Below are 19,110 nucleotides of genomic sequence, written 5' to 3' on the forward strand. Positions count from 1 at the left end.
TATATATATATACATATATATATATATTTTTCCAATATATGAATATTTTGCAGACATGACAAAGAAGGATATCCTGCCATTTTACAACAGCATGGATTGACCTTGAGGGTACTGTGCTAAGTGAAATAAGCCAGACAGAGAAAGACAAATACTGCATGGTATCACTTATATGTGAAATAAAAAAAAAAATTCATAAAAACAAAGTAGAAAAGTGGTTGCTAGGGGATGGTAGGTGTGGGGGAACAGGAAGAGGTTGGTAAAAGGGCATAAACTTTCAACTATAAGATTAATAAGATCTGAAGATAGTATAAAACATGGTGACTATAGCTGATAACACTATATTGTATAATTCAAATTTGCTAAGAGAGTAGAACTTAAATATTCTCGCCAAAGAGATAAATATTTGCACTTAAATATCTTACAATTTTATGTCAATTATAAAACTGAAATTAAAAGAACCTTACAGTAGTATGCTGCCATTTCCCCTACCTTCCCATTGTGCTATTGTTGTCATACATTTTGTTCTATACGAGTTCCTATATCCCATGGTTTATTTCTTTTTAATATAATAGCTTTATTAAGATAGAATTCACAAAGCATATAATTCACCTTTTTAAAGTATAAAATCCAGTCATTTTTAGTATATTCACAGAGTTGTATAATAATTACTACAATTCATTGTAGAATATGTTCATTACCCAAAAAGCAATCCTGTACCCATTAGCAATCACTTCTCGTTATTCCCAACCCTATACCCCCTCCTGCCCCAGTTCTTGGCATTCACTAATTTGCTATCTGACCCTATTGATTTACATATTCAGTACATTTCCTATAAATGGAATCATACAATATACAATATGTAGACTTTTGTGACTGGCTTTTTTTACTTAACAAAATGTTTTCAGGTTAATTCATATTGTAACATATATCAAAATTTGATTCATTTTATTGACAAGTAATATTTTCTTTTATAGATTTGCACATTTTATTTATCCATGCAGTAGTTGATGAATATTTGAGTTGTTTCCACTTTTGATTATTTTGAATAATACGCTATGAATATTTGTGTACAAGTTTTTGTGTGGATGTAAGTTTTTATTTATCTTGGTTATTTACCTAGGAGTAGAATTGCTGGGTCATATGATAACTCAATGTTTAATTGTTTGAGGAAGTGCCAGGCTGTTTTTTAAAGTGACTGTATCATTTTACATTCCCACTAGCAGTCTATTTGGGTTCTGATTTCTCCACATCCTTGTCATTATTGTTTTTATCTAACTTTTTGATTCTAGTCATCCTAGTGGGTGTGAAGTAGTAGCTCATGGTTTTTATTTGCATTTCCCAAAACAATCCTGAGGAAAAAAAACAAAGTCAGAGATACCACACTCCCTGACAAAGGAGCCAAACAAACAAGGGAGAAAAGAAGGCCTCTTCAATAAATGGTGCTGGGAAAACTGGAAAGCCACATGCAAAAGAATGAAACTAGACTTTTATTTGTCACCATACACAAAAATTAACTCAAAATGGGTTGAAGACTTAAATATAAGACCTGAAACAATAAAATACATAGAAGAAAAACATAGGTACTAAACTTATGGACCTTGGTCTTAGAGAGGATTTTATGAATTTGACCTCAAAGGCAAGGGAAGTAAAAGCAAAAAATAAATGAATGGGACTATATCAAACTAAAAAGTTTCTGCACAGCAAAAGAAACCATCAGCAAAACAAAAAGACAACCAACTGAATGGGAGAAGATATTTGCAAACAACACCTCCGATAATAGGTTAATATCCAAAATATATAAAGAACTCATACAATTCAACAACAGAAAAACAAGTAATCCAATTAAAAAATGGGCAGAGAACCTGAACAGACACTTCTCCCAAGAGGACTTACAAATGGCCAACAGATATATGAAAAGATACTCAACTTCACTAGCTATTAGGAAAATACAAATCAAAACCACAATGTGATACCTCCTCATGCCTGTTAGAATGACTATTATCAACAAGACAAGTAATAACAATTTTTGGAGAGCCCTCATAAACTGCTGGTGAGAATGTAAATTGGTACAGCCACTATGGAAAACAGTTTGGAGGCTCCTCAAAAATTTAAGGATTGAATTACCGTACATATGACCCAGGAATCCCTCTCCTGGATATCTACCCCCAAAAATTGAAAACACTCATCTGTAAAGATATTTGTACCTCTATGTTCATTGCAGCATTATTCACAATGGCCAAGACAGAGTATCCTGCGATAGATGATTGGATAAAGGAGATGTGATATACGCATATACACAATGGAATACTCAGAAGATGAAATACTGCCAGTTGAAATATGGGTGGATCTTAAAAATATCATGCTAAGAAAAATAAGCCAGATGGAAAATGTCAAAACCACATTATTTATTTGCATTTCCTTGCTGACTGATGAAATTGAACATCTTTTCATGAGCTTATTGGCCATTTGTATATCTTCCTTGGAGAACTGTTTATTCATATCCTCTATTTTTAATTGGGTTGTGTTTTTATTATTGAGTTGTAAAGTTTCTGTATATGTTCCGGATAGAAGTTTCTTATTGGATATATGATTTGCAGTATTTTCTGTGATTCTGTGGATTGTTTGTACATTTTCTTGATGGTATTCTTTGATATAACATGTTAATTCCCTACCACAAGGTTGAATATTTAGCTCTCTTCCCTCTCCCATCTCCCATAGACATGGACACTTCCCTACATCCCATCACCCAGTACAGTTATAACATAATTTTAGTTAGATCAAAATTATTATAACTATCCATACTACAAAGAGCTGAGCCTGCATAGCTTTTTGTGTTTTTTTCCCCTTAGAATTAAAAACTTTTTGCTTGGTTTACTGTATACTTTCATTAATTTAGGCATAAATATTTCCACCGATTATCTAACTATCCCCTCAATATATTCTAAATATCCTGTCAGTTATATTCATATACATTCAATAATCAGTCAACCTCTTGAAGTTGTCTCTCCCATAAGCTTCTGACCTGTTCCAGTATGGACTGGTTTCACCTTTCTCTATGCAGCTGTGATCCCAGGTTCTTTTTTCAGCATCATTCTCTGTCTATCCTATTTTAGATCTCTTGTGTTTTGTGTTCCAAGCATTCATCTGTTTTGGCTTACTTTCTTCTTGTTTGGAGCACATTCTCTAGTACATTTCTGAGAAAAAATGAGACTTTGCATGTCTGAAATGTTTCTTATAATTGATTGATAGTTTAGCTGAAAAGTAGAATTCAAGTCAGGAAATAATTTTCCTTCAGAATTTGGCAGGCATTTCTCCACTATCTTGTAGCTCCTGATGTTCCCACTGAGAAGCTGAAAACATTGCGATTCCTGAATTTTGTATATAACATTTTTTTCCCTCTCCATTCTTTGGAAGCATGTAAGACCTTTTGGTTTGAACGTTTTAAAACAGTGAAAGTAAAAGTTAAATAAAATCTCAAGCCTTCAGAAAATTTGTAAATGCATTACAAATAACTTAATTTCCTGAAATTTTAAAAAGTTGTTGAAAAGATGCTCTATCCCTCCCTAATACATTAGTATTTCTTATAAACAAGGATATTCTCTTATTCAGCCACAACCAACCTTCAAAAGAAGGAAATTAACAGTGATAGATTAATACCACTTAATCTTCAGATCTCATTCAAGTTTTTCTAATTGTGCTGATGATATCTTTTTTTAAATTTTTTTATTGGGGAATTGGAACAGCGCTGGGGAATTGGGGGAAGGGGAACAGACAAGTTGCTGTCGTTTTGTTCTTTTGTCTAGTTGTGGAGGATGTTGCTTCACTGGCCCAAGTTGGCACCATCATTGCGCTCTTCTCGGGTGAGGCAGTCACTCGCCGGCCATTGGACAGCTGCTCACGGCGGCTTGAGGGCCGCTCACTGGCTGCTGGCTACACACGGTAGCCCATGGCAACCCACTGCAGCAGCGGTTGCCTCCGGGGTCTCACCGCAGCCCAGCTCCAGGTTGAGCTGTTGTTCAGCATCTTAGCTGTAGAGGGCAGTGTCACTGGCCCTCATATGTGGGATCCGAACCAGGGCCCTCTGGCGTCCCAAGCCAGCTCTTAACCAATGTGCCACTTGGCCGGCCCTGATAATGTCTTTTATTAAAAAAGGATTTTGTTAAGAATCAAGCATTGCCTTTAGTTTTTGTATCTATTTAGTCTTCAGTGACCTTGACACTTGAAAATTATAGGTCTGTTATTTTCCTGCAATTTGTGTTTGTCTGATGTTTCCTCATCATTAGATTCAGGTAACTTTGGCAGGAGTATCATAGAAGCGAGGTTTGTGTTCTTTTCATTGCATCTTATCAGATGGCACACAATTTTGAATATCTCATTATGATGATGTTAACTTTGTGTACTTGATTTAGGTGGTGTCCACGAGGCTTCCCCACTGTAAAATTACTATTTTGTCTATGTAGTTAGTACGTATTCTGTGCGGAAGTACTTTGAAACCATGTAAATACCTTGTTCCTTATCAAACTTTCAATTTATTTAATCTATGTAGACTTATGATTTCATATTTTATTCAATTGGTTCTAATCCTTTACTGTCAATATTTATTTTTATTCTCAAATAGTCTTAGATTTGGCTAGTGCAAGCCCCATTTAATTTGGCCTCTATTTCATTTGGAAAGACACCCATCATTCTTTGAGCACTTTATCATTTTCTGGTTAAAGAAAATGAACCAGGTGTGAACATTCCCTGCTCCAGCCTTTGAATCAGCTATTTCCCCCAGGAGTTTGGTTCATTTTAGTGGGGTATGGTATTTAGAAATCAAGACCTGGGTACTAGGTTTACTCTTTGCTATTGGGCTGTCAGTATTCTCAAGCCCTCTGAGGGCCTGAATGCATAAATATACACACATTTACCTCTATATATTCTATATCCATCTATTCAATTGAAAACTATGAGTTTACACCAATACCTCCAATTTCAATGCAGTATTCCAGGGTTTATACTAGTTTTTTCCCTTTCCATAATTGTAACTCCCTTCTCTGACAATAACAAACCTGAATCCCATTATCCTTAACATATTTGACCCATCCTCCTGTGTGTGACCCATCCCTGACTACTGCCACTCCTCCCTTATGCAGATGCCATCCTCACTCTGCCTGTGCTCCAGTACTCCCTGCCAAACCTCCCTCCTGTGCTTCTGCTTCCTCACCTCTCTCAGGCTCTGATAAGCCTGCATTAAGCTGCCTTCCTGTGCAGAGACTTTTCTCAGCCTACTGGGATCTATGCCAGGCTGCCCCCTCTCCCCTTGCCTGGATACCCTCCTGACCGTGCTCAGGCTCATGCACTTTGTGCTGGGCGGTCTTTCAGTATGGTGCCCTCCTTATCGTCCTGTGCTGTGCCACCTCCCCATCCTCACCCTGTTCTGGCTTTTTGCTTCCCCTACACCAGGGATGCTCTTATTTCCCTGTTTGGACCCTGACTGATAATATTAAATCACAGTGTTTATATTCAAATTATGTCTTAATAATGAATATATAATATATGAAGGGTTCTTCACTTTACTTTTGGATATGCTCTTGTTAGCATGTGTTATTAACCTTTTTTTCACTTTGTATTTGGTTAGCAGTGTTTTTAGAGCCATGAAATGTTTTAGGACTTTCAAAGACTTAAAAATGAATGATCAGTTATGAATATAAGCACACAAAGCACTACAACTAGACTTTATGACCTTTTGCCAAATGCCACTGCTTTGAGTGATATTTTCTTTTTCTTTTTTTTTTGAATGATATTTTCAAATGAGAAATAAATAACTTAAGGAACAGCTTTACTTATGAATCACATGTTTTACACAGAAAAATGCAATGAAGCATAGAAGCAGGAAATGACTGCTTTGGTAGTTACTATGTTTATTAGTTTTCTCGGGCTGCTGAAACAAAATGCTACCTATGAGGTGGCTTAAAACAATAGAAATTTATTATTTCATTCTGAAGGCTAGAAGTCAGAAATCAAGATATTGACAGGGCCATACTCCCTCTGAAACCTGTAGGGGAATCCTTTTTTGCCTCTTCCTAGCTTTTGGTGGTTTGTTGGCAATTTTTGGTGTTCCTTGGCTTGCTGTTGCATAACTTCAATCTGTTTCTTCCTTGTCACATGGTAGTCTCCCTGTGTGTCTCTCTGTCTTCACATGGCTGTCTTTCATGTAACACCAGTCATATTGAATGAGGACCCCACCCTACTACACTATGACATCATCTTAAACTAATTACCTCTGCAATGGCCCTGTTTTCAAATATCATATTTTGAGGTACTGAGTGTTTAGACTTAAATATATCTTTTTGGAAGAACACATATCAACCCTTAACAGTATGTAAGCAAAGACTTTGTTTCAATCATATTATAGGGAAGAATTAATCAGATTATACCTGAGACCAGTCTCTTTGTTGTCAACTTATATAATATGAAGTATTATATGGTCATACAGCATTATATTTTAGTGTACTAGATATAGGAATTAGTAATATACATGTTTTTGCATTAGACCATTTCTAGTTATATTAAAGGAATATCTGTTTGGCCAACTAGCTCTCAGAGAAATATATGTGTTTAGCTAGTCAGTTTCTGTAATTAATTTGACTGTCAGATTTTAGAAAAGTCCTCTGGGCTAGGTGTAAGGTAATTCCGTAAATTGAGAATCTGGAATCTTTTCTGTTCAGAAAAGGCAATCTATAACTAGTTATAGGATTTTAAGGGACAATGTTACGTTCCATCCTTTTTAGTTTGGGGAGGATCAGTCATAGTTATAAGTTTTTTCCTAATCACATCTGTTCTTTTATTTTTGTTTTTTTAATTAAATTTATTGGGGTGACATTGGTTAGTAAAGTTACATAGGTTTCAAGTGTACACTTCTGTAATACATCGTCTATATATCACATTGTGTGTTCACCACCCAGTCAGTTCTCCTTCCATCACCATATATTTGACCCCCTTTACCCTCATCTACCACCCCCTTCCTGTTATCTTTTCGTAACCAGTAAACTGTTGTCTGTGTCTATGAGTTTTTGTTTGTCCTGTTTGATTATTGATTTCAGTTTTATATCCCACATATATATGAGTGAAGTCATATAGTTTTTCGAAAAAAAAATCAAGAAAACATCTGTTCTTTGTGGAGGCTTTTAAAAAATATTTTTCAAATGAGATTTACTAACTTTTAAGGAAGCTTAAGCAATATATTGACTTCCTACATGATTCATGAATTTCAATATTCCTTATACTATTTTTCCATTTTTTAAAATTAAAGTTCATAGGGGGTGGCAGTGGTTAGTAAAGTTGCAGGTGTACAGTCCTGTAATACATCATCTATATATCACATTTTGTGTTTACCACCTAGAGTCGGTTCTCCTTTCATCATCATTAAGGGGGAAGGGGAGTGGTAGATGAAGGTAAAAATAAAAGTCAATAGTTTTTTAATCATCTGGAAATATATTTTAAATGAGGATCTTTTCTTCACTTAATATAAGCATATATATTTTAATTAAACACAATATTTACTATTGGGTTGCCATAAAAGTCATGACGCATTTTTGAAACAAAAACATAGAAAAAATACGTCATGACTTTTCTGACAACCCAATAAATTAGTTCAGACCTGTGCTGATTAAATTGCATGATTTACTAAAACTCGTGAATGAACTAAATGTTCTGTTGGCTGAATTATATGATTATCTTAAACTTCTGAATGAACTAAATGTTGTCTGAAAATTTTCAGTGTGGAATTGCTTGCCTAAGATAAGGTTTTGGTTTTTTTCCCTCTTAAGAATATTGATTTTAGAAAATACAGTTTTCTGATCATAAATATTTTCTGAGGATAATGCTTACATTTCTTATTTGAATTAGCCCAAATGTCTTTTTTTTCTATACAATACTTATGACCTTAGTGTTTAGTGTACTAAGAATCTGTGTGTTTTTCATTGTAAATGCCCCAAATTTTTCCTCTGACATTTGAAAATTTTGATATTAAGCAATTTTTTTTCAAGTTTTCCCCCAAATTTCTTTGCTTCATTTTGAATGACTTTTAATTTTTTTCAATTGATTTCAGACTGACATATAGAATACATGTAGTACATGGCTTTTTTTCTTTCATCCAACAAATGATTTATTTTACCAAGCATGGATATTATCAGAAGTAAATCTCTAAGCCAAAGGAATTTATAAACCAATGTGGGATTTAGATTTTAAATAAAGCAGTTACAGCATAGTATTATCAAGAACTGTCAGAGATCTGATATTCTACCCTACTTGCAAACTAACAAATTCCTGAACCAGTTTCATGGATGCTAAGCTAAGAAGATATGGGACTCCTGGATCAGAGAGAATGGACTTGAGTACGTACTCACAGCAACAGCAGTAGCCAGAGTATCAGCATTGTTTTCACTGGTTCCCTAAGCTCCATTTCCCACAGAACAATGTGAAGAGGGCCAGGCAACTGACACTTGCCCACAGAGTATGTTGCAAGAGAATTGCTGAGCTTAGGGAACGAAATCTTGTCTACTGGGAAGTAAGCATACTTGCCTGCTATTCTGGAGGAAGACACTATTTTTATCTTCCAAGGCTGTAAGCAAACCTACCCATTGCTCTAGGAAGGAGGTGTCTTTCAGGGCTATTCATTATACAAACGTCCTTGAAGAGACTGTCCAGAACAAAGGCAGTCAGTGCCTCTGCTCACAAGATGTGAGGAAATGAAAAAGACCAGTAGAGAATTGCCTCCCAGTTCTTCATGGAGAGACCCTCTCTCTTACTGGCTTTGAAGAAGCAAACTGCAAATAAACTCTGTATTTGTTATTGTTTTTCTTTTTCTTTTTTCATTGCTGTGTAACAAATTACCCACAACTACAGCAGCTTAAAACCACATTTATTTATTATCTCATAGTTTCTGTCAGTTCTGGAATCTATGCACATCATAGCTGGGTCCTGTGCTTAGGATCTCAGAAGCTGCAGTTAAGGTGTTAATTATAGCTGCATGCTCACCTGGGGAGCTCAGCACTGCTTATGCAATGGTGGCAACATTTAGTTCCTCGCAGCTGTAGGATTCATAGCAGCTTATTTCTTCAAAGCTAGCAAGGTAGGGGAGGGTTGGAGAGGGAGACAGAGAAAGAACAGACGGGGAGGAAATCACCAGTGCGAAAGAGTTAAAAAAAGTACCTGTGTGCTTGTAGTAAAACATCTTCTCTACAGCTGGATTTCTCAACCTTGGCACTGTTGAGATTTCAGGCTAGAAACTTCTTTTGCTGTCCTGGGCACTAGAGGATGTTTAGCAACATCATTGGGTTCTACCCACTAGATGCCAGTAATGTCTCCCCAACTGTAACAACTGAAAATGTCTTCAGGAATTGCCAGATACCCCCTGATAGGGAAAATATCCTTCAGTTGAGAACCATTGCTATACAGACAGAATCCAATGGATGGAGGTCAAGTGATCATTCATGTGTATCCTCAGAGGAAGACCATTTCTTTACAAAACTCCATATTTCTATTAGTAAGAGTCAGTTGGAGCCTTGAAATTTTTTCTGCTTCTATAAAGACCATCCTTCCACCAACTTTCACTTTCAGTGTTTGTGCAAACCAACTTTTGTATGAACCGTTGTTCACTATTTGCTTTTGAACCATCAGAAGTAATATCTTGACCCTATTCCTATTCATGTAAATCACCACAAGAAGCCCAGTACTCTTAAATTGTTCCCCATTTTGGATTCTAGTTCGCAAATGTGTCTGCACATTAGCTTTTCTGTCTTTATTTTTACCCTTATTCATCCTATGACACCCTTTCATTTTCCCCTCTGGCCCACAAGGTTGGTTATAGGCGAAATCTCCTTTATTTTTTCCTTTCTCCCTCAAACTGAAACCTGTATCTTCTGTAATGACTGCTGTTTTGCATACCTCTTAAGTGGTGCTTGTTCTCCTCACATTTCTCCTCCTGTGGAGTTTAGAGGTTGTATCCCCCTTGCTCCTTACTGCCACTCAGATTATTCACCCTAATAATCACCAGTGTTGATTCTCATGTAGTCAGATGGCCCTTAAGGCTGCCTAGCTGTTATTCTGTATTTTCCTTGTCCACTTGCTTTTGCGTGCTCTGAGAAATTATTTCAATCCCCCTTCTCATTCAGCCTTCAGCACTCTCTGACAATGACTGCAAAATCTGTTTCCTCTATCTTTTGGGTCTACAGTTAGACCAGGGGTCAGCAAACTGTGGTTCACGAGACACATGCGGCTCTTTGGGTACATTCCGTCTCAAAAGTTTGCTGACCCCTGGAAGAACCAATCCTGTCCCTCACAACAATTTAAAAATTATTCCAGAGCCATAAATATATTTTTACATAATCACCATTATGTGAATAATATCCTTTAAAATTTTATATATGAAACTATGATAGTTTTATTTTCATTTTCAATTTTTTTTAAAAGATTTTTTTTTTAATTGGGGAATTGGGGGATGGGAACAGCGTTGGGGAATTGGGGGAAGGGGAACAGAGAAGTTGCTGTCGTTTTGTTCTTCAGTCTAGTTGTGGAAGACGCTTCACTGGCCCAAGTTGGCATCATCATTGCGCTCTTCCTGGGCAAGGCAGATCAGTTGCCAGCTTCTGGACGGCCACTCACTGCGGCTGCTGGCCGCTCACGGTAGCCCATGTCAACCCACTGCAGCCTACGCCGTCACCGGCGACTCATGGCAGCCCAGCTCCAGGTCGAGCTGTTGTTCAGCATCTTAGCTGTAGAGGGCAGTGTCACTGGTCCTCATATGTGGGATCCAAATCAGGGCCCTCTGGCATCCCAAGTGAGCTCTTAACCAATGTGCCACTCGGCCAGCCCTTCATTTTCAATTTTACTTCAGAGCCACATGTATGTACCCAAAGAGCTGCATGTGGCTTGCAAGCCGCAGTTCGCTGACCCCTGGCATAGACCATTTGAATACCTCATTTATGAAAGTCTTGTTTGAGTCTCTTGACCATTTTTTTTTTAAATTTTATTGCGGAACTGTGTTTTTCCAGGACCCATCAATTCCAAGTCAAATAGGTGTCTTCAATCTAGTTGTGGAGGGTGCAACTCCTTGGCCCATTTGAGAATTGAACTGGCAACCTTGGTGTTATGAACCTGCGCTCTAACTGAGTTAACTGGCTGCCCCTCTTGACCATTTTTCTCTTGGGTTGTTTATCTCCTTTTGTGATTTGTAGAGCTTCTTTTTATATTTTAGACATGAGCCCTTTATTGGTTCTATGTGTTTCAAATATCTTTTCCCACTTTGAGGCTTGCTTTTTTGCTCAGTATTGTGGAGTAGATGCTGTTGGGTACTACCCACATCCCCATGGCATTCACTTTTGTACAAGGAAGGCCTCTTACTGTGAGTAGCTGAAACTCACTGCCTGAGGGCTTTCTCTGGCCACAGGACAGTCTAGAGTTGTTGCTCTGGCAACAGGTCTTGACCAGTACCAAAAACTAGATGAATAAATACCCTCATTTTTTTTTACCTATGGAGATAGCTTCTGAAGCTTATTCTATACCAGCTCTGACAGGCCTCCAGCAAATAGTATTGAGCCTTAATACTATGTAGTGGTAATCAGTGCAGATTCCCTTTTTACTTCCCTACTCTCTTGCCTGTACTTACTGGAATTACTTTTCAAATAAATTATTTGCCCTCAAATTATAGTTTCTCAAAGTTGCTTTTAAAGAACCGCTCCTGGGTCAGTGGTGTCTTTTGATGAATAGAACTTCTTAATTTAAATGTACTCTAGTTGATGATTTTTCCTGTGTAGTTAGTGTTTGTTGTATCCTGCTTAAGAAGTTTTTACCTACCCCATTGTCTTGATTGTACCCATGGCATTTTAATTTTTGGAGGTGACTGAGTGATGACATAGAGAGGCTAATACCATTAAAAGATTATTACTTGCAATTCCTGAGAGGAGGGAGCATGCCACACAGGGTCACATGGGAAAGTACCAGAATTGGTCAGGAGTCAAAAGGAATGAGGGGAGAGCATTGCAAAGCCTTTATTATTAAGGTAGCAGGAAGTTGTTAGGTGGAAATGTCCCCTATGGGTAGGAAGCAAAACACAGATGTTGGCGTTTGTAGTTGGAGTGCTTGTAGCATGTTTTTTGTGGGCCCACAAAAGCCAGACCATGTGGGAGATGTAAACAACGTTAGCCATTAGTTTGGCCCTATGATTAATGGATGCCAAGTCATTAATTATGAAATTTATAAAAACTAGTTAGGACACCCAAGGTAATGAAGATATTCTTCTTTGTTATATTCCAGATGTTTTATTGTTTTAGTTTTTATATTTAAGATCTACAGTCCACCTGGGTTTGAATTTTGTATGTGGTGTGAGAAAGGGACTACGTTTTATTTTTTTTCTCATATGGATTCATAATTGGCACCATTTATGGAAAAAACTTTTTTTCTCAAGTTCTGTAGTCAATCTTTGTCATAAATCAAGTACTCATATATGATTGGGTCTGTTTCTAGATTCTTTACTCTGTTCCATTGGTCTTTCTTTCTGTCCTTTTAGTTAGTTAGTCCTTCCACCTTGTTCTTATACAAGGGTATCTTGGCTATTTTTGGAAGCTGTTCTCCTTTGGTAATAGTGATGATAGTTGTCTTCTGTTTGGTGAATTTTATTTATTTTTAATTTTCCAGTTAGTTTCAGAGATCCATTGTAAGAGAGCATGAGATAACTTGTTTTAGGGCTAAAATCATTCATTTTGGTATTTCTTCTAAATTGACCTGTATGGTCACAGATGGGGATAAAGGTCCAGAGGCTTCAAAAAGAAACAGCACTATATCAATTACTGTTATGTCTTAATAGTAATATCTTAAAACTTCTTGTCAGTGTTGGTAAATTAGTCCATCTACAAGAACATCGTCATTTTCCCAGGTTTAGTAGCATTGCTCAGCTGTTGAGACAGTACTACAATTTAATTTATAAAAAGTCTATAAAATTTAGAATGCTGGTGTTGCTTTTTGAAAAAAACTATAATTAATTTGGACAACTGGAATTATGAAAATTGTTTTACTTGCATGAAGAGGAATCAATGAGGGATATTTGTGTTGTTCTATAATTATCTGGGGGGTTTGGATTCAGCTTTTCAAATATCATCTATCCACAAATACCCCTTGTGCCTTTTCCAATTAACTCTAGTCTCTTAGTGCTGCTCAGGATTGAACTGTATCTCCTATTGCTACTGTGGGTTAAGGTTAACCCAAGAGGCTGAAATAGAAATGCAAGTTGGATGTAATGAGGTGAACTCTTTTCATGGTCAGACTTTCAGGAGACTAGTGTGCTAGTCTTATTATGATGGGTCAGTAATTGCTAAACAATGTTTTAGGCTGGCATCCTGGCTAGGTTGATATATAAAACTGTATGGAACATAATAAGTGTAGAATGTTTAAAAAGAAAACCCATATTTGTATTAAATATTTATGGTATCTATATTTGGATTTTTGTGTTAATAGGTTAATGCAGCTGAATCAAAGATAACAAATTTAATATACCTAAAACATACCTTGGAACTTGTGGATCCTTTAAAGGTAATTTATAAATGTGCATATTGTATGTGTCTAAAACATGTCTAGCATCAGTTTTTTTAAACTTTTTGTTTTGAAAACAATTCAAACTTAGAGAAAGTAACAAGAATAATATAATTAATTCCCATATTCTCTCTCTTTACATGCACAGCACACACACACGTTATTATCCTTACTATTATTCTTATTGAACCATTTGAGAATAAGCTGTAGTACCTAAATACTAAAGTGTATATCTCCTACAAACAAGGGTGTTCTCTTACATAACCACAATATCATTATAAAATTCAGGCTACTTATATTGATACATTACTGTTATATAATGTATAGCCCATAGTCACATTTTTCTTATTGTCCTAATAATGTTCTTTATGGATTTTTCCCCCCTGGGTCTAGTCCAGCACCATGCATTATATTTTTGTCATGCTTCTTTATACTTTTTTAAACTGAAAAGTATCTCAGCTTTTCTTTGTCTCTCACTATACTGACATTTTGAAGAATAAGGGTCAATTGTTTTTATAGGATATTCTTCAATTTGTGTGATTGCCTCCTCATGGTTAAATTCGGCTTATGCATATTTGGCAGCAATACTCTCTGGGCAATGTTGTATCTTTCTCATGATGTCATTTTCTTATGCTTGGTGATATTAACTTTGATCAGTTTCCTTTCGTTAAAGTTATACGTAATCTATGGAGAGATGCTTTGAGACTGTAAATATCCTGTTTCTCATTAAACTTTCATTAATTTAGTGTTTATTGACAACTCTTACCTGAAGTATTGTTACTCTGATAGTCACAAAATGGCAATTTTCTCATCAATTTTTAAATACTACCCTGTGCAAAACATTTTTAAAATTAAAATGCCAAAAAGAACTGCTTTCTAACAGAAAAAAATAATGAAAAATATGGAAGAATTGATTTCAAAAGTAGTGTCATCTTTCTTAGAATGAAAGAGATATAGTAATAACACTCCCCAAACTGATAGATTTGATGAAACACACGTTTCAAACTTTGATATGTCAAAGGCAAAGTAAAACCAAAGAAATTTAGGAAAAATTTATAGCAAATTACAGACAAAATGTTCATTTCTGTCATCATAAAACTCATGTAATTCCATAAGAAAATACTAGAATGCCAGTGGGAATAAGAGAAATGACCCCAAAAAGGAAATCAGAGTGGAACTATTTGGTACCAGAAATGCTTAACCTGACTATTAGTCAAAGAAATGAAAATTAATACCATGGTTTTTAATCTATCAGAGAAACAAAGATTTTTTTTTCTTACTGGATGAACTTACTGCTAATGAGATAATAGTGAGACAGGCAACTTCATAGATAGCTGGTACAAATTGAGTACAAATTATACATACTTTACAGGAAAGTTTTGAAACATTATCTTTTATATTTTGTGATGCTACTTCTAGAAATCTGTCTGGAAGAACTATTAAGAAATGTTGATCAAGATTTATGCCCAGTGATGGTCATTGCAGCATTATTTATATTAGTGAGAAATGATAAGTTGCATAGAACTCCAATAATTAGAGAAGAGACTATTTGGTTTCCTCAGGGTGGAATATATATTTGGACTTATTTAAAAATTTTGCTATAAATAGTTTCTAATGCCCCAATATAGAATTAAGTGGGGGAGAAAAGGAACATGCAATGATATAACTTTTTTTATTTAAATAAGTGACAGGAAATATACCATAATATTTAGAGTATTTATCTTTGGAAGGAATAATTTAAATGTTTTTTTATGCTTTCATAAATTTTCTAGTTATCAGTGCATAAATATTATTTTTTTATTCATGAGCAAAAAATTTTATCACCATTTGCCTCACGGCAAGCTAAAAAATCAGATTATGTTTTCTCCTCCTCTTTTCTATTTATTTGAATAGTGACCATTTATAGTTTCCATTCAGCAAATTAAAATCTTTACTTTTACCATATAAGACTGGAGAAATTGCTCTATTTTTGAATATACAAAGCACATTTTTTGTTTAATATAAATTTAACCCAAATTTTAGAATTATATGTAGAGTACTCCAAGTGTACAATGGTATCTCTTTAAGAACCTACCTCTAATAAGTTGTTAGATGTTAACAATTAGTTGGGAGACAAGAAAAATAAGTCATAATAGTGAAGCAGTGGAGGCCACTTACTAGCCCTGTGCTCTTTGTCTGAAAAACAGGAATGATACCATCTGTCTTCACTTACATACCAAAAATATATTTTATGAGTATATAAATGAGAAAAATGAAGCAAAAAAGCACTTTGCAAGATGTAAAGGACTAAAGAAATGTAAAATACTATTTTTGAATAATGTCATAATTATTCTTAACTATCCTTAACTATCTTTGTTTTATTCTTTACTAGATTGCTCTGAAGAACTGTAACACACCTTTGTTAAGAGCTTACTATGGTTCCTTGGAAGATAAGAGGTCTTGGTCACTCAACTGTTAATAAACTATCAGATTTTTCTTTTCTTTCTGATCATAACTGATTTTAAGGACTCTAATTATATTCTGTAAAACAGTTCCTTGAGCTTTGGTTAATAGAGCCTTAAACTATTTATCAAAATTCTAACTATACATTTCATCTTATAAATAACCATGAATAGTGTAACAGCACACTGAGTATTTGCCTTAGTAGACAATTGGAATAGCATTACAAATTAAAAATCATATACAATTTTAATATTTGTTAGCCATTCTCTATGGAAAGACAAATATTTTTTTTAAAAAACAGTTTTGTCTTATGTTATATCATGAAAGACCTAATGTAACCAAAAAAATAATAGACAAGAATACTGAGTAAGATCTAAATACAGTTTAATTTTAGTATTGTTTTTAGCAGTGGCTCCGTGGTTCTTGACCAAAAAGACTTGTGATACTTAAGAGCTGTTATTTCATTGATTCATGATTCACATCCAGTGTGAGGCCACAAATTGAGGTTAACAATAAAACTGAGTTAATTACAAGTAAAACACAGAAAAATTAAAATAAACGATTAGGAAAACAGGTGTTATCAGACTTGCGGTTTACATGATCACTACACTTAATTACTGTTACACTGTCTCACAATATATATTTATCTCCCTTGTACCAACTGAATGCAAGGACCATATGTTGTTGCGTAATTCTTCTTTGAATTTCTACGCCTAAAACAGTGATTGATACTTGGTATAAGTAAATGTTTATTGAGTCAATGAGTATGAAGTCAGAATTTTTATAACGGATGTATTGCATACTCATAGGCACAATCAGTATGTATAATTTGGGAGATCTGTTTATTAGCAGTTGTAGATTTGTTTTCGGTGGCCTCATGTTTTAGTAGGCTACTCCTGACCAACAAAATAGTTTAAAATTGACATAGTTATTTGTTCTAACCTATGTAAGTTTAAGTGTGTGTGTGTGTGTGTGTGTGTGTGTGTGTGTGTTTGTATAGCTTGTTTATTTTCAAAGTAATTTTCAACAATAATTTAAGAAAAGATGTTATTTGCTATCATTAACTGTGACTCAAATTATAAATTAAAATAACTATTTGACTTTGCCTATAATGTTCTTTTTTAGGTTTGGAATCATACTTGAAAAGATTAAAACAGTAATTAATGATGATGCAAGATACATGAAAGGATGTCTGAACATGAGGACTCAGAAGTGCTATGCAGTGAGGTGTAACATAAATGAATTTCTTGACATAGCTAGAAGGACATATACAGAGATTGTAGATGACATAGCAGGTAATTTAATTACGTGAGCATATTTCTGTTTTTTTTTAGAAAAACACCTAACTTTTTAAAGACATGGTGTGCTTTTTTGCTGGTGATAGATAACCTGCCATACATATTTTAAATTTATTTTTTGTTATCAAAACAAATAAAGTTAACATATTATTAAGGAAACTTTTTAAAAATAAAAATCTCAAAGTGTTATAATACACCTATTTTTTTTTCCTCCAAAGTTAAATATAGTTACCTTCACATAACATTGTGTATAAATTACATAAAAATGCAGGCTATCAGTGCTAAAGCGTTTCAGTGAATGGAGAGATACCATTTTTTTCTAGAAGAGGTAACATTTGAGCCAGTACAGCAATTAATTTAACAAATATTTATTGAGCTCCTAGTAAATGTAGACACTGTTCTGGGAATACATAGTGAAGAAGACAAAGTCCCTGTCATAATGGAGCTTCTGTTACAGTAGGGGAGACAGACAATAAAGAAAAAATACACACACACACACACACACACACACGCACACACGTGTGTGTGTGTGTGTGTGTGTGTGTGTGTGTTTGTGTATACTTGTATCGATACGAGTATATCATATAATTTTGCATGGATATACGACATGAAGAAAAATATAGCAGGTTAGAGGGTTCCAAGAGAGACTGGGTGTAGAGGCATAGAGTATAGGAATGTTTTTAGTAGACAGAATAGCCTAGAAAGGAAGTCCACCCACTGGCAGTGGTACAAACTGAAGCACACAGACATCAGGAAACCCCAAGGGATGTTTGAGGATATTTGTGAGGATTGAATAGGGTATTCTCCTACAGAACTAATAAGAGATAAGATCAGAAATGTAGACTAGGGACCAGAATTAAGTCTTTGAAGGTCAAGAGTTTGGATTTTTCTTCCAAGGAGAGTAAAGAGACACTGACATATTTTTGCTCTGTGGAGTGACATTGATCAAGATGATATGTTGAATGAATTTGAGTGAAGCAATGGAGATAGGGAGAACATTTTAAGCTATAACAAGTTTACAAAGCATTATTTAGGGTAAGAGCTATGTATGAGAGAAGAGAAATGCAAAGGTTGAAGGAAAAATTGATGAGTTAATTATTGAGTAGATAAGATCATGGCAAAAGGAAATATAGCATTGGTTGCCAGTTGAGATTTCTCACCTGAGAATGGTGGTACCACTGAGAAAAGCAGGAAAATTATTGGAGGAACTGTTTTAGGAATAAAGGTGTTAGTTTTCTCAAGTAGTGTTCAAAGCATTAATTGTCATAAGGTAAAAAATATTAATTTAGAACTCTGTGACGAGTTTGAAGTTGATAGGGAGATTTGGATTTTTTAGGAATTTTATTCGATGAATCACCAATTTTGTTTTTGGAATATTATGTTTTGTAAAATATGTTTTGTAGAGGGAATTTCTTATTGCAAATTAATGATTGCAGTAATTTATGTTTCTGTTCTCTTTTCAAAAAAGTAGAATGAATAACAAATAAAAAACTAATATTTCTAATACAGAGTGTAAAATAGTCTTGGTTTTATTTTTTTATTTTAAGTTTTACAATTTCTTTTACTTTCAAAATACCTGTCACAACGACTGTCTCTGTACTAAATACATTTAAAAAATATATATTTTATTGGGAAATTGGGGGAGGGGAACAGACAAGTTGTTGTCCTTTTGTTCTTCAGTCTAGTTGTGGAGGATGTCGCTTCCACATGGCTCATGTTGGTGTTATGATCATTGCATTCTTCCCAGATGAGACAGTTGGCCGCTGGCCATTGGACTCATGCTGGCTACCGGCCACTCACT

At 35.1% G+C, this 19,110-nt stretch overlaps 1 protein-coding gene across 1 annotated transcript in view; it reads left to right on the forward strand.

Moving 5' to 3' along the window:
• Window positions 1–19,110, forward strand: part of MSH4 (mutS homolog 4) — a 79,726-nt gene that overhangs the window by 41,447 nt on the left and 19,169 nt on the right. The window contains exons 9-11 of the mRNA XM_019644048.1: window positions 13,495–13,569; window positions 15,941–16,005; window positions 17,137–17,306. Coding sequence (XP_019499593.1) covers window positions 13,495–13,569; window positions 15,941–16,005; window positions 17,137–17,306 — 310 coding nt within the window. The remainder of the gene's footprint in view (window positions 1–13,494; window positions 13,570–15,940; window positions 16,006–17,136; window positions 17,307–19,110) is intronic.

This window comes from Hipposideros armiger, unplaced genomic scaffold (genome assembly GCF_001890085.2).
Source record: "Hipposideros armiger isolate ML-2016 unplaced genomic scaffold, ASM189008v1 scaffold_84, whole genome shotgun sequence".
Lineage (NCBI taxonomy): Eukaryota > Metazoa > Chordata > Mammalia > Chiroptera > Hipposideridae > Hipposideros > Hipposideros armiger.